The sequence below is a fragment of the Myxine glutinosa genome, chromosome 4 (genome assembly GCF_964187855.1).
Source record: "Myxine glutinosa chromosome 4, kmMyxGlut1.1, whole genome shotgun sequence".
NCBI lineage: Eukaryota > Metazoa > Chordata > Myxini > Myxiniformes > Myxinidae > Myxine > Myxine glutinosa.
In genome coordinates, this window is record NC_136264.1 from 202,820,310 (window position 1) to 202,836,643 (window position 16,334).

Consider the following 16,334-nt stretch of genomic DNA (forward strand, 5'->3'; position numbering starts at 1 on the left):
GTCATGTAATTGGTTCACCAATCAAAAGCTGGAAGGCAATTGTTTTTTTTTAGATCAAAAGGTCAAAGGTCAAGGTTGCCAAAAATCATCAATTTTTTGTACATTAGCCATTTTCGTCATGTTTAGCATATGGAAGAAGTCTGAATACAAAGTGGACTTTCTTTTCAGATGCTTTCTAGTTTTTCTTGCAAAAACGCCGTTTCTCACAGACCATAACAAATACAAACAACAACTGCACATTTGCTGGCCACACGGTCCCAATCGAGTTCTTTGAAAGCTTATCGGGTCTAAGGTGCATGTGGGGTCCACCTCGCCACTTCCAATGCACTCCTCATTCTGAGGCTTGGGCAGAGATTGCCAGACTCCACCCTGGTCATACGTGATCACAGTCTTCACATTTCCATCTGCAAAATGATGCACAATGTTGTAATAATGCCCTTTGAAAACTCACAAAGAATCTGAACAAGTTCACAAGTGCAGGGGGTGTCCTCACCTTGCATCACCTGACTACTCAGGTAAACTCCGCGGAGAGAGTTGACTTTGGCAAAATCAGACGTGTGCTTGTTTGACGGAAAATAATGATGCTCCATGGATTTGGAAAAGATGGCACCACGGTTGTCTGAGGTGTACACTGTGCCATTCTCCTCATCTGTGCATGTGTTAAACCGGAAGACACAAGCTCAGGATTATCGTCAACAAGACGCATAAATGACCAGACCCAACGGTGCACTATTGCAATTCTCAACGCTTCCCACCTAAAGCAAAGTTGAATGATGGCAAAGAGTTCCACAAGGAATGACCCGATATAAACTCTGTTTTGACCCCTGTGACCTTGAAACCCCACCCCCTGAAGGGGTGAAATCCAAAAAATCGTTACATATTTCATAGGTCTCACAATGTTTATTGCATCTATAAAGTTTAATTTTAATAGGTTTTAAAATGTTCCCATAATTGCCTTTTTGGAATTTGACTTTTTTTTGGGGGGATACAAGATCGAGGCTTGTGCAAGAGCGAAAATACATTCATAACAAAAAAAACAAATGGACACATAAAACATATAATAAAGGGAGCGGGAGACAAGATGGGGAGAGAGAGAGGGAAGCACACAAGTAAAACATTTGAGAGCAGGGACATCGGGAGATCTGTGTGAGAGGGAGAGGGCTTGGGGGGGAAGAGGTATGGGAAGGGGTGTTCACTGCTAGGAAGGGGAAGAGGGTGGGAGAGGTATAAAACACATGGACACTTCTGGGACTTCCAGGAAAGAAGTCGGAATTTCAAAATAGTGAATATGGGGTGAATTAGCGGGGGTAGAAAAGATCAAGGATTTGGACGGGGGAAGATAAGAGATGGTGGTGAACAGCTGTTTTAAAGACCTGGAGAGAGGAGTGGGATTGAAGGGAGTGAGGGAGTTTGTTCCAGAGGCGGGAGAAAAGAGGAATGAAGGAGTGAAGGTGAGCAGAGAGTCTTGATTTTGGCAGTTTAACCATAAGAGGGTTGCAGGCAGATCTTGTGCGACCTGTAGGAATATTTGGGGGACAGAGCCCAGAGAGAGCTGGGGGGGGGGGGGGGAGGGCAAGGCCAGAGAGGAGTCGGTAGAAGACAGAAAGACCAACTACCTGCCACTGCGGGTGGGGCAAAATGATTGCTCTTGCACCTTCTCGCCATGCGTTGATCATAACTACCAAGACTGGTGAATTTCTGCCCTACTGCTTCGGAGGAGATAGCATGACAGACGGACAGCCAGAGCCGATTACAATGTCTCCCATTTTCTTTAAAAAGCATGGGAAGAATGAATGGGACGACATTGTTGGAGACGAGCATTCTCAAATGCGAACCACGAGTGTGGTTTTAAATGAGTATGGTGGTGGCTTTGTCGTGACGACATTCCACCGACATCCCAAAGGTTAGTGCGGCGGTTCACATCCTGCTGAAGGAAGCAGCATTTAGATTAGTCACGAGCTGCTGGAAACAGCACAGCTCACCTCATGAAGAATTACTATGTCGTCATCAAAAAATCCGCCTGAGCTCACTCACGACCATTATCGGACTCGACTCTTAAATTATCATAGGGAAAAATTCTTAACTCTATGAAAGAACAACACAGCCCAAAAATCCTCCAAACAGAACAGAAAAAAGTATTTAATAAATAAAACCGATCGGTATGACAACCTTACCTCCTTCTGCATCCACATGCATAAAGATCATCGAGTTATCTGCCATGAGCACGGAGTAAAACTGCGAGAGAAAGAAGCACAAGTCAAAATTGGTCGTTTTATGGTTTTTTTCAAAACGACGACACCAACGAAAATGACAATATATCATCGTCAATGGATGGGAAACATTGTTCATTCTCAAACCTGAGGCGACACCACAACCTTTTCCCCCGCCAAACTGTCTGGTGCTCGGAGTCTGTTTACTTATCTACGATCGGCTCAATGCTGCTCTTTGTCTGCACAAAACTTCCCAGCGATGTCCCCCGAGCTCCAAACTTTCTCTATGGACTATTTTGATGCACGTTTTCCCCTCTTCAGAAAAGGAAACCATTAGGGGTGTGTGTGTGTGTGTGTGTGTGTGTGTGTGTGTGTGTGTGTGTGTGTGTGTATGTGTGTGTGTGTGTGTGTGTGTGTGTGTGTGTGTGTGTATATGTGTGTGTGTGTGTGTGTGTGTGTGTGTGTGTGTGTGTGTGTGTGTGTGTGTGTGTGTGTGTGTGTGTGTGTGTGTGTGTGTGTGTGTACAATTTTCTGCTTCTTCAATGAGTTGTTAATGTCTTTCCAATTTCAAAAAAAAAAAAAAAAAAATATTGTACTCCCTCATTCTCCAAAAAAGGAAATATAAAGAAAAGTGTCTTTATACTCTGTCTACAAGTACACCATGCCTATACTTGTGAAATCCAAATAGACAATGGTTGCCAAGGAAACAGCAATTTCGTAATTTGGAATATTTGACATAATAAGTTTCAACCAAGTTTCAACATAAGTGCAAGTTTCAACCTGATATCTTGAAAAACGCCTGAGGTTTGGCAATAATAAAATCACAAAAATATCCCATTTGATTATAATGGGGTGAAATTGTTGTCATGGATACCGTTTGACAGACCCCATGAACCTGAAAAGAAAGGAAGAAATTGAATTAATTAATTATATATAGCACCCTCTTGGCCTGGTACTGAGGTGGTTTATCAATGGATGGTGGGTGGGGAGGGGGTGCGGGGGGGGGGGGGGGGGGTTGAGTATGACTAGAGAACCTGAAGGGTAATTGTAAAAGGCCTTCAGGCAGAAGGTCCAACGGGGTCTACAGGACCTTAGGGGATAAAGGGCTAAAATAGGGTCTGTAGGATTTTAAGGTTATAAAGGGTCTTAAGGTTCTCAAGGGTCTAAAAGGTGTACAGTTTTAAAAGGCCCAAAGAGTAGAGGAAGGCCACATAACCACCTTTAGAGGCCATTTTTCCCTGCAGAGCAGGGGTTGGTCTTTTTGGGGCACCGTGGTCCCCTTTTTGAAGCAATATTTTACGGCCGGATGCTCTTCCTGCCACCAACCCTGTTAGTTGACTCTTAATAATAATAATTCATTTATTTTGTATAGCGCTTTTCATGAAGCCCAAGGCTACAGCCTACAAGAATCACTCTCTTGTGACACACAGGGAATTACCAGTGAACTGGTACTCAATTTGCCGACCTCGGAAGGATGACAGGCTGAGTCGACCCTCCTGGTGTTAATTCAGCGATCGACCGGGATTCGAACCCAGGATCCTAGGATCCCAAGCCGGCACCCTAACCGCTTAGCCAACACCAGGCTGACATGAACCATGAAGAATTAAACTTTAAATGATAAAAACAAAACGCAGATTTTATCAAAACCAAAATTCAAAGTGCTGTGCAGAAACTTCTTTTCCTGTAAACATTTTAAACCAAAACAAGATTATTAAAGTCTCGTACATCTTTACCACCTCCTTCAAAATTTCCAGTTTTTCCTTCCTGAGAGTTTGCTTCTGTATCCATCTTCTCCAACCTGTGCATCTTCCCCTACCCTGTTGCTGTTGTTGTTTCCCACCTCTCTCTACTGTTCCTTTTGTTCTGTTGAGTCCTGATCCGTTCAGAGTGTCCTAGCTTTTCCACGAGCCTCGACTTTGTAGATAAAAGTTTCTTTATGTAGAATGACCTTGTATTATGGGTCAAAGCTAAGTTCAAGCAGAGAACCACAGATCCTGAATGAACAGTTTGCACCCCCCCCCCCCCCCCCCCCCCCCGATGCAAATGGTACGTGGAGTATTTCATTACAGCCTACAAGAATCACAGGCTGAGGAAACGAGTCGATGGATCAGGCCAATTGATCAGCACTCCTCCAAAGCTTCCAGATGAACACGACAACGTGCACCAATCACCAGGCAATAGGAAAACTCAAGGAAAATTCAACAAACTATTTGCTGAGAGAGGAAGGATGTGGAAAAATCAACTACAATCAATCAAGTCATTCATTCATTCATTCATTCATTCTTATTTTCACATTGCCTGATCTCTGTCTGACAATGTGAAAATAAGAATGAATGAATGACTTGATATATGATACGATGATATATAATGAATGAATGATATGATATGATATGATGATGTGATCAATGATAATATGATAAATATGATAATATAATAATATGATGATAATGATGATAATATGATCAATATATGATATATTACATATGAATTGTTGTATATATACGTTGTATTGTCTGAGGGCCCTTGTCCATATATGCCCACTGTCCTTTGGGGACAGTGGGCATATATATTACATTCTTATAACTATTTCAGAGATTTTGCAAGAAATTTATTTGTTTTCTCTGCAGGAAATACCAGGAAACCAGATCAGCTGCAATGTTACCTGCACATCTCTTCTCAACAGAATGATGTGCGTCCAGCGTGTGAGCAGACTCACCGTAAAGGTAGGAGGTCCAAACTGTTTCCAGCTATTTGATTTTCTTCATTAAGCATATTTCACTGGACTGTGGCTGCTGATCATCTGCTGTCCAAGTCAAAGGTATTTCCTGGCGGTGTTCATATTTCTATCTTACATGTAAGTTATTATGTTTTACAGGAGATAATGAGGCACACTTGCGTCAAACCGTTTACATGTACTCCTTCGAAAATTCCACGTTTGAAAGGCACTACAGCCCTCTTTTACAACTTCCATTTTTTTTTTTATACTTGGGCTAAGGCATGTAATGGACACACACACACACACACACACACACACACACACACACACACACACACACACACACACACACTAGACAAACAAAGCCACTGAGATTGTGGGAAGTGCCGTCACTTCCAGGGATACTCTGGATACCAGTGACGTCATAACAATGGCACCGCATTTCTCACCGTACTCAACGGTGAGAGTTCCAAATTTGAGGAAAATTTGAGGAAATGCCCCGTTGGGCTAAGGCATGGCCACACTGATAGGGGACGATCCGGCAGTGCAACTGACAGGATTCTATAGGAGTAATGGTAGGCCCCTTGAAATTGATCAGGAACTAAGAGATGTGGTACCGCCTGCAGACCCTGCCGGGCCCATAGTAGTGAATGGCTCGTCAAGAACGAGTGTTGAGGCTGTTGGGAGAATTGCGAGAAAAGGAAAAGAAAGAAAGAGTATAAAAGGTTTAAAATGGTCTGAAGGGGTCTAAAAGGTCTTAGGGTTCTAAGTGTCCAAAAGGTATGTTCCAATACACTGTTTAAATGGGGTCTGTAGGATTTTAAGGTTATGAAGGGTCTTTAGGTTCTCAAGGGTCTAAAAGGTGTACAGTTTTAAAAGGCCCAAAGAGTATAGAAAGAACCACCTTTACAGGCCATTTTGGCCTTTTTCGGGCATCATGGTCCCCTTTTTGAAGCAATGTTTTATGGCCGAATGCCCTTCCTGCCACCAACCCTGTTAGTCGCCTCTTGCGACACACAGGGAATTCCATTCATTACCCATGTCTCGCTCCCATAAATCATAACACTTCTCACACATGCAGCATACACCTTTCCCTTCAGCTTCAACGACACTCCCCTCATCAGCACACCACTCAGTTCCCGAAACTTCTTCCATGCACATCTCACTCAAGCAACCGTTGCCGAGTCTGATCCACCTTCTCCATTCAGCATGTCTCCGAGGTAGCAAAATGTTTTCACACCTTCCAGCTTCACGCCGTCTCCAAGATCCAACTAAACATTTCCTCCATGTGCAGCTCCCTCTGTGCACACCTTACATTTGAATGTAGCTGCCACACTGGTTAATGACCCTCTCAGACCACTACATTTTTGATGAACCCACTCAGCGCACATTGTACATTGAATGGAGTTCAATCCGACACCCTTCCTGCACACAGCACAGGGCCACTTCCCAGTTCTTTCCACCTCACTACATGCTTTACCACTTGCCATCACCTTCGTCTTTCTGATATTCACCTTTAGACATTTTGTCTCCATACATTCCTTCCACTTGTTCATCTTTTCCTTCAGTCCATCCATACTTTCCGCAATCAACACCTGCAAACAACAAATCTGCAAACAACAACTCCCACAGTAAACCCTCCTTTACGTTCTGAGCCAGCACCTCCATCACAGCTACAAATAGTAGTGGACCCCTGATGCACTCCCACCTTCACCTCAAACTCACCACTGTTCCCGTCCTTCGTCCTTACAGCAGTGCGCGCTCTTTTGTACATTGCCATCACTACTCTGATCAACCATTCCTCCACTCCTAACTTCCTCATTGCCCATGTCAATACTTTGCATGGAACCCTACCGAATGCTTTCTCCAGATCAACAAACCCAAGAAACAACTTCTTCCTCTTCTCCAAGTACTTCTCCTGCAACTGCCTCACAATAAAAAGTGCGTCTGTCGTTCCTCTTCCTGGCATAAATCCAAACTGCATTTCGTCGATCTACACTTTCTTCCTTATCCTCCTCTCCAACACCCTTTCCAATACCTTCATTCCATGCTCCAATAACTTTATCGCTCGGTACGAGCCACACTCCAGAGGGTCTAGTAAGGGAAACATATGAAAATCTGTTAACTAAATTGTTACCAAAAATTTTCTTCACCAATATGTTTGTAAAGGTGTGTAATAACATGTGTTAAAATGTTGAAGGTCAACTCCCGTGGGAAACCCAGAAAAAAAGCTGTTGAATTCGGGTACCGAAAAATTATTTTCGAGAATTTTTATTTTTTTAAATCGGCCCTTAAGTAACTTATGAGGGGTCAAATAAGGGTTTTTCATGATTCTGAGTTGATTGTTAACATTTATATTTCACCACAGACACTCCTTTGTGGAAAAATAATTTCTAAATATATCTCATTTTCTACTTTGCAGGACATGGAGTCTAGCAATATGGATGAAGACGTTACTCCACCTGTGCTCAATTGCTTCATCTGTGCACGCTCGGATACACCAGCTGAAAGGCTCATACAGGCATCTCCAAAGGGATACTCAACTTTATTGAAACAAGCAGAAACTGTCGAAAATGTTACTGTTGTGGAACGTATGAAGGAGGCTCAAAAGGAAGGAAAACTGAGGTACCACCAGAAGTGTAAAAATGATCTGTACAACAACTTTGTTGCAACCACCGAGAAGTCAGCTCAAGCATCAAAGGCAGAGAAAGAGTCATCAAAGTTGAAGAGAAGACGCACTACTTGTGAGTTCAGTTCATCAACTGGCTGCAGTTCTAGAAGATCACAGTCAGTTGACCTCCTGTATAAGGATGTATGCATTCTTTGCAACCAACCAGCCCAGCTCTACAAAAATAATCCAGCACAAGCTAGAAAGAAATACAGAGTGCCAGATAATTTGACTGCAGATACACTGAAGGCAAGCTTGCTGAAGACAGCACGGAGTCGCGGGGATGACTGGGGCACTGAAGTCACTGGACACCTGGAAGGGATCAACGACTTGGTAGCAGAAGAAACACTGTTCCATTTGCGATGCAAACTTATGTTTGCGAGAGGTGACAGTTTGTCCAAGACTGATGAGGAAGGAAAAACGAAGAGAGGACAGAGGAGTATTGATGAGGAGCGAGAGGCAGTTTTTATTGAATTCTGCGAATGGTTAGACTCAGAATTAGAGCATGGGGTAATGAACATGGACCAAGTCCATGAAAAGCTGCAGGAGTTTGATCAGTCACCAGAGAAGAGCCTTTCTTATTCAAAGCATTGGCTAAAGATAAAACTTCTAGAGAAATACAAAGACACCTTGTATTTCACAACACAGGAAAGAAGGGCAGATGTACTCTGTCTCAAAGATGGCACCGACAATATTCTGCAAGAGCATCATGCTAATCTTGACCATGGAGATGAGAAGACTCAGATCATAAAGACGGCACTCAAGTTCATATCCAATAATATTGCCTTGATTGATTTAGGTCCAAAGTCATACCCCACCACACACAGTATGACTGACATCGATAGTCAGCTGACACTTGTTCCTGCAAGCCTTCAGATGTTCTTGAGACCGATTGTCAAGACAGACGAAAGAGTTGCCGTTTGGGGGCAGAATTTTATTAAGGCCTGTCGACCTCGGTCTGGAGTATTGCCACACCAAATGGGGCTTGCCATACAACTTGATCATAGATTTGGGTCAAAATGGGTGCTCAACAAGTTCCACCGGCTGGGATACACTGAGTCTTACACGGAGACACAAAACTACAAATACTGCTTCCTTAATAGTAGGAGTGGAGATGATGTTCCAGATACTTCTGGCACTCTTGACACCATTGTGGAGGAAACCGATGAACAGATCAATGATGAGGTTGCGGTTGATGCTGCGCTTGAGGGCAAATCTACCCGTCATTCCAAGGTTGGGTGGTTTTCACCTGCTGAAGTCTTATCTTGGATCAATGGGTAACATCATGGAAGATTCTGGACTACTAGATGTGATCCAGTTGATCGATCCTGGAAGTACGACAGCCAAACACATCATGGATGGAGGATGTTTTGACAAGGCAATCCGTGTTCACCTCCTCATCGATGCAGCCATCTATCAACACATCATGAAATTTGCCTTCACTGAGGAGGAGCGTGGTGACATGAAGACCTTCATGGAGAAGGTGGCTGATGGGAAGATGGGAGCCAGACACTCAGACCCAGTAGTGCCAGTGTTTGAGCAAAGGTTTGAAGAAACCTTCAAACGACTCGCAAAAGGAGGAAGAACACCTGCACTCTGGGTGGAGTACCACCACATGGTAGATGTGATCAAGGTCTTTATCAGAACCGAGCGACTTGCAGACCACAATGGGCATCTGTCCTGCATTGTTACCAAGATGATTCACATCTTTGCCGCTGCAGGCCATCATCAGTATGCCCGGTACAACATGTTCTCAAGGAAGGCAGCGGCAGGAGTGATCAAACCAGAGACTCTACCTCCAACAGAGGGTGCAGCTGCACAACATTCACTCCGTGCCTACCTGCAGACCCGGGACTGGATCCTTCTACAGAGCATGTCTCTGAACCCCAGTGACTATGGATGGACAATAGGTGTGCATGGGTATGAGCCAGTTCCAACACTGGACCCCACGGCTCCTGAGGAGCTATTGCAGTTCACGAGCTGTAATTGTCATGGAGATTGCAGCAACCGGCGATGCAGCTGCAAGAAGAATGGGGTCACGTGCATCTCGGCCTGTGGAGTCTGTAATGGCATTACATGCAGAAACTGCAGTCATGATGTTGTTGAGTCTGAAGAAGACATAGACAATGACTGTTGAAACTTCTGACATTGTGAATGAGAAATAACTCTTGAGTATTATATATGTATGTGAAATAAAAGCTACTTTGTGTGTAAATGTAAAAGTGAAAATATAAATGTTAACAATCAACTCAGAATCATGAAAAACCCTTATTTGACCCCTCATAAGTTACTTAAAGGCCGATTTAAAAAAATAAAAATTCTCGAAAATAATTTTTCGGTACCCGAATTCAACAGCTTTTTTTCTGGGTTTCCCACGGGAGTTGAACTTCAACATTTTAACACATGTTATTACACACCTTTACAAACATATTGGTGAAGAAATTTTTTGGTAACAATTTAGTTAACAGATTTGTGAAATATCTCATAAAATGCCCTTACTAGTCACCTTTCCCCTTGTATAGAGGGACGAGGGTACTCAGTTCCCAATCCACTGGAATGCGGCCTTCTTTCACCGCCAGATTACAGATCTCTGTCATTCCCTTCACACCCCAACTTCCTGCTGCCTTCAACATATCTCCCACAACTCCCGTTGGCCCTCCCGCTTTTCTACTCTTCATTGCTTTTATCGCTTCCTCAACTTCCTTCTCAGTTATCTTCTCTGCCGGTCCTAAAACTGGGTTACTCTCGATGTTGCCATCCCATTCATTCTCTGTATTCAACAGCATTTCCATATATCTTTTCCATCTTCCTTTAATTCCATCTGGGTCCACAACGATTTGTCCCACTTCATCCTTCAAGCAACTCACCCCCATCACATCACACCTCTCTTTCGCTATCTGCTTTGCAATCCTGAATACTGCTCTCTGACCCTCTTACGAATCCAAGCGTTCTCCGAACATTTTCCTACATGCCTCCTGCGCCTTTGCTACCTCTTTCTTTGCAGCCTTCTTGGCTGCCTTATAACTTTCATGCTCTGCTGTTTCTGCTCCCGTACCCTTCGCCTTCTGCTACTCCTTGAACTTCTTCATCTTCTCGTCAATCCTCTTTCCAACTTCATCATCCCACCACCATGTTTCCGAGTGCCTCGGTGGTCCTTTTGTCCATTCACATACCTCACCAACGGCTCCCAACAGACTAGCTTTCATTGACATCCAACCACTTTCAAGCTCAACCACATCATCCTCTACCCGACTCAACCTCTCTTTTAATGCCTCCCTTATTGTCACCCCTTTCAACCTCCACACCTTCATTCTCGGTTGGTACTTAACCTGCCGAGCTCTCCTCGCACCTTTCACCCTTATGTCGCAGACAACCAAGTGGTGCTGTGAAACAGCCTCCTCCCCCGGGATCACCTTTGTGTCCCGGAGGTGCCCCCTATCTCGCCTACGCACCATCAGGTAGTCAACGGTTGTCGTCGACCCACCTGACGTGTATGTAACAAGCTAATTATCCTCTTTCTGGAACTGAGTATTACAAATCAACAAATCGGCTCCATCAGCAAACTCCAAAATCCTTTCACCTTCTCCATTTCTCACACCATATCCATAACCCCCATGAACTCCCTCAAAACCATCCATACTCCTTCCCACATGTCCATTTAGGTCTCCTCCTACCACAACAACTTCCTCATCTTTCACGTTTTCCATCAGCTTCTCTATCGCACACCAGAACTTGTCCTTCTCTTCATCGCTCCGACCAACCTGCGGAGCATATCCCGAGATGACGTTCACCAAGAGCTTTCCAATCATCATTTTCACCATCATCAACCTATCACTCACTCTAGTCACACTCACCACACTGTCTACAAACTCCTCAGAAAACAGGACACCAACACCATTCCCACCCTCCAGGCACCCTTGCCACACAAACTTGTATTTTTGTCCCTGCCTACCCTTCACCATTCTCACACCACTTCCCTTCCATCTCGTCTCTAACACACAACATATGTCCACTCTTCTTCTGACCAATACTTCCACCACTTCTCCTGATCTCCCTGTCATTGTCCCTACATTCCATGTCCCAAACCTCAGAAACCGATCTCCACTTCGGGCTGTACCCTGCCCATATGTAGTTGTAATTGTCATGGTTCTCTTTTTGAGGCAATGTTTTTTATGGCCGGATGCCCTTCCTGACGCCAACCCTCTTAGTCGTCTCTTAGGCTGCTGGGCCATAGAAGTTCACGGTTCACGTTTCACGGTTCACGTTCACGTGAACAATCGGACCCTGGGCCATAGGATTTCACGCTTGGCTGTTCACGTGTTGCGCGCCAGTTCTGCTTTGGCCGAGTAACCGTCAACATGGACTCTTCGGATGAGGAAGATTGCCTCATTCTGCTTCTACTAAGACGGAGGAAGAGAAAAAGGCACAGAATTTGGAGCCGAGAGCACTTCCTTCTGAGAGAAACCCGTGGTGAATTCCACCGAACATTCCGTTATCTGCTTCCAACTTCTCACTCTGTCTCTGTCTTTATCACTGTCTCATTCACTCTGTATGTCTGTCTGTCTCTCTCTCTCTCTCTCTCTTTCTCTCTCTCACACACACACACACACACTGACACACACACAAACACACATACACACATTGACACACACACACACACACACACACACACAATTAAACAACCACACACACACACACTGACACACACACACACATACACACACACATTGACACACACACACACACACACACACACAATTAAACAAACACACACGCGCACACACCCGAAAACAATAAACCTTAACCTGTCGGTGAATTCAGACGCCCATTCAAGTTCTCCCAAACTTGTGCCTTCTGGTCCTTGTCTTTGTAATCCGCCACACGCGGATCCCACAGCAGGGGCCTTGCTCTCACTAACTCGATCAACTGTTCTCGGTAGTCGTCCATTTTGTTTCGGAAGTTATGCCCGGATGTCAGTCTAAAAATAATCAGGTCGACCGAGATCTCCGTTTTCACGCATAGAAAAAGTGTGCATGTTCATTCCGCCTTTCACGCGTGAAATGTGACACGTGAAACGTGAAACATGAAAGGCGTTCTATGGCCCAGAGCAAGTCATACTACGTCTGTCCACTTTTCTTTACACGCGTCAACCGTGAAACGTGAAACGTGAACCGTGAACTTCTATGGCCCAGCAGCCTTACGACACACAGGGATAGGGTGTCCCTATTCTAATCCAGGGTACACACTGGGAAACGTTTAAAACATGGAAATTCTGGGGGGGTGGGGGATTGGGGGGGGTGGGGAGGGGTGGGGGGGCATCACATCATCATCACGATTTACATACAAGCAGACAGACAGAAAGACTAACAGAGCAGACCAACCAATAGGAGAGACTTGCAAATGTTCCATTTCACAAGTAACAAGCAGACAAACAGACAGCAGGTGTGAAAACAATCAAAACATACATAACCTTTGTCCACCTTCAGTGGCGGAGGTAATGAAACGACATGAATGCCAAGGAGACAAACCTGATTTTTCTCTACAAGTGGAAGTTGAGCCACAGTCCATAAGTCTCCCTGGTTCACAGAAACTTTCACCACCCTTGGGGAGTACTGCAAGTCGAATGCATCATCAGGTCATGGGTTAGTCAAACATAATAAATTGAAGTGACAACTGCCTTCCCTAAAACCTGTTAACCCTTGGATGCAGTGATTGGGCCTTGGAGGCCCACAAGGTTGTTTTTTTTGTTGCAAAAACGATGCTGTACAATTTTTTTTTGGAATGAGCCTCATTTTCACCAACTTTCATGTTATTACACAAAATTCAGTGACATAAATAAATAAAAAATTTCATTCAGGCTCGTGGGAAAATCTTAATTCTTCACTTACAACCCGAAAATCCGACACGAATGCAGGCCTGGGGCCTTCGAGGCCCCGCATAAATGTTGTTGTACTACTATGTTATATCATTATTTTCTTGATATGAGCCTCACTTGCAAAAAAAATTTTGCAAAAAAAAATAAAAGATTTATTACTTGTATGGGATTCTTCCGAATAATAGGATCAATGATTCACATTTTCTGAGCAAATACACATCCATGAGCATCGACTTGGATTGATAAAGGAAATGAAAGGAAAAAAATCTATAAATAAATAAATCAATAAATAAACATTACATGAATACATCCGTTGGGCCTCTGAGGCCCAATGGCTGCGTTTATGTAGGATTTTTGACGCCTGCATCTAAGGGTTAAAAACATTAACACAAAAAGATGCCGTTTAACAGAGAGGTCAATCAGGCGAAGCATGCAGTCTCAAGGCTTCGAAAAAGATTTCAGATTACAACCTGAGAGTGGAAGATGGAGGCATACAGGAACCGCCCGCCAGAGCCAAATGAAAACACGTTGGTCGCAATAATGTCGAATGTGCGGCCAAAGTCACGGCTGCGTTTAAGCTGCAACTTTCCCATGGCGTCACTGTCAACTGCAGCGTGGAGAGGTGATCAGGCACAACAGCACAATGGGGTACATATTTAGGTGGTGCAGATTTCATTCCCAAAGTAAATAAAACGCTGGATTAAACGAGCCATAAGCATTTAAAATTCCAACTCACACACTCCGTTGGGGTTAGTTGCGAAGTAGAGCAAGTCATCAGGCCCCCTGGTCAGAAAATAAATGAAACAAAATGAATGATGGTGGGGATAAGGGAAGAAGCAAAGGATGTATTAGAAGGTATGATGCAGTCGCACAATTAAACATCACATGTGGAACATATTCAATCAAATACAAGAAAAAGAACAGCTGACAAGATGGCGTAGAGGTACGCGCACTCGACTCGGCTGTCTAGCCTGGGTTCAAATCCAGACCCAGCTATAAATTGTCATCCTGGTATTGTACAGTCACGGTAATTCATCCATGGGAGCGCTACGTCCCTTGGACGGACGTTAAACTGGGCGTCCCAACTGTCGGCATTAGTTGATGGACGTTAAAGATCCCACTGTGTCTTTCACGAAGATGAGGCAAGCTATTGCCAGCACCCTGGCCAAGTTCCAAATTCCTGCTCCAACATACAGTGGGCTCTGCATCAGCAGCGAAGTCGCTCCCCCCCCTCCCCCCCCCCCCCCCCCCCCCAGCGAATGATGAATGATGCTACCTGCAGCTATGTGCTGCTATACGAAAGAAGAAGAAGCAGCAAAAGAGAAAGGAAAAAAATCACCGCATTTGTGTATTAGGCGTACTTGTATTATATGTAACGAGCAACGCCCTGTGGGCGGGGCTTCAATTGGGAGGCCCAAATGAAAAGGCAAAATATCAGAAATTGAAGGATTTTGTATTTTAAACGATTCACATAAATATCCGTTAAATCATATCGCACGCAAATCATCAAAATCTAAACAGTACATGGCGCCCATTTTGAAAAAAGATTGAATTCTGCAAAACGGAAGCGGCCGCTACACGTCTTTCTCAGTCGCACGTTTATGTGTGAAGAGTGTGCGCCGAATCTGTAACACGGAAGCGGCCGCTACACCTGTTTCTCAGTCGCTTTGCACACGCTGCCGTGTTACTTCGGAGCCGCACGTTTATATAGAAAGTGTTCGTCAGGAGTCGATCAACTCTCTCCTGGTATGTAGAATAAACAGAATTTGTAGAATTTCAACAAAAGCCACATCACTGTTCATATCGGTAAATATTATTCCATCGTGTTTGGAAAAACTGGAAAATTGGAAAAATTGGAAAAACAACATAGCCTATTTTACTCCCAGGGGTCCCAGGAATACCCACCCAAAATATCGTTGCGATCGGTTGAGCCGTTTTTGCGGTCCCTTCGAACAGACAGACATTTGGTGAATTATAGTAAGATGCAACTCCAAAGGAGTGCACAAATGAAAACTGGGTGTTTGTGTGGGTTGAAACAACCTTTTTGAAGATAATTAGCAGCCTTAATTAAAACAAGAACAGGCCTTATCCTTGGTCAGCCCGCTATCCCTCGCAGGGGTCTTGGTCTTCACTGGCTGTCCCGTCTGCCGGCATTAGTCGATGAACTTAAAGATCCCACGGTGTCTTTCACGAAGATAAGGCGAGTTATCACCAGCATCCTGGCCAAGTTACAAATTCATGCTCAAACATACAGGGGGCACTGCATCAGCAGCAAAGTGCCCCCCTCTCCCCCACCCCAAGCGAATGATACTACCTGTAGACATGCGTTGTTTACGAAAGAAGAAGAAGAAGAAGCAAAAAAAAATCGCCACATTTGTGTATTAGGTGTACTTGTATTATGCATTGTTGGCCTGCAGATTTGTTGCACCAAACATGCTCACCATTTGTGCATGAACACTGCTTTGTGAACCTTCCGCCATGTTTTGCACAGGTTTTCCGTGATCCAGAGCTCATTCTGCAGAAAATGAAAGGCGCTCCGATTATCAAATAACCGATTACTCGGCACAAATGTCAATCAAATCAGGTCTCCACCAAAAAGGGCTCGACTCAACTCTGTGCTGCTTAGCCTTAAGCTCACATGTGCCAAGGGAATGTCTCCATTGGGATTGCACACATACCGGATATACCATGAAGGGTGCCATGCTGTTTGTGGTCAGAGAGTGTAAGTGTGGCTCAAAGTCCTCATCATGTCCTAATGAAAGCCTAGTTTTAAAATCCACGTAAATACTATCCTGCAACTTTTCATGCCATGCTTAGGTCCATGTTGTGGACAATCTATAATAATAAAATGCAGTGTGTGTGTCA

At 44.2% G+C, this 16,334-nt stretch overlaps 1 protein-coding gene across 1 annotated transcript in view; it reads right to left on the bottom strand.

Moving 5' to 3' along the window:
* The window catches only part of SORT1 (sortilin 1), a 71,488-nt gene that overhangs the window by 20,047 nt on the left and 35,107 nt on the right, over positions 1 to 16,334 (bottom strand). Inside the window, exons 6-12 of the mRNA XM_068114261.2 lie at positions 15,911 to 15,984; positions 14,206 to 14,252; positions 13,940 to 14,076; positions 13,123 to 13,206; positions 2,175 to 2,235; positions 494 to 649; positions 310 to 404 (exon numbers count right to left, since the gene is read on the bottom strand). Of these exons, the coding sequence (XP_067970362.2) occupies positions 310 to 404; positions 494 to 649; positions 2,175 to 2,235; positions 13,123 to 13,206; positions 13,940 to 14,076; positions 14,206 to 14,252; positions 15,911 to 15,984 (654 nt within the window). The remainder of the gene's footprint in view (positions 1 to 309; positions 405 to 493; positions 650 to 2,174; positions 2,236 to 13,122; positions 13,207 to 13,939; positions 14,077 to 14,205; positions 14,253 to 15,910; positions 15,985 to 16,334) is intronic.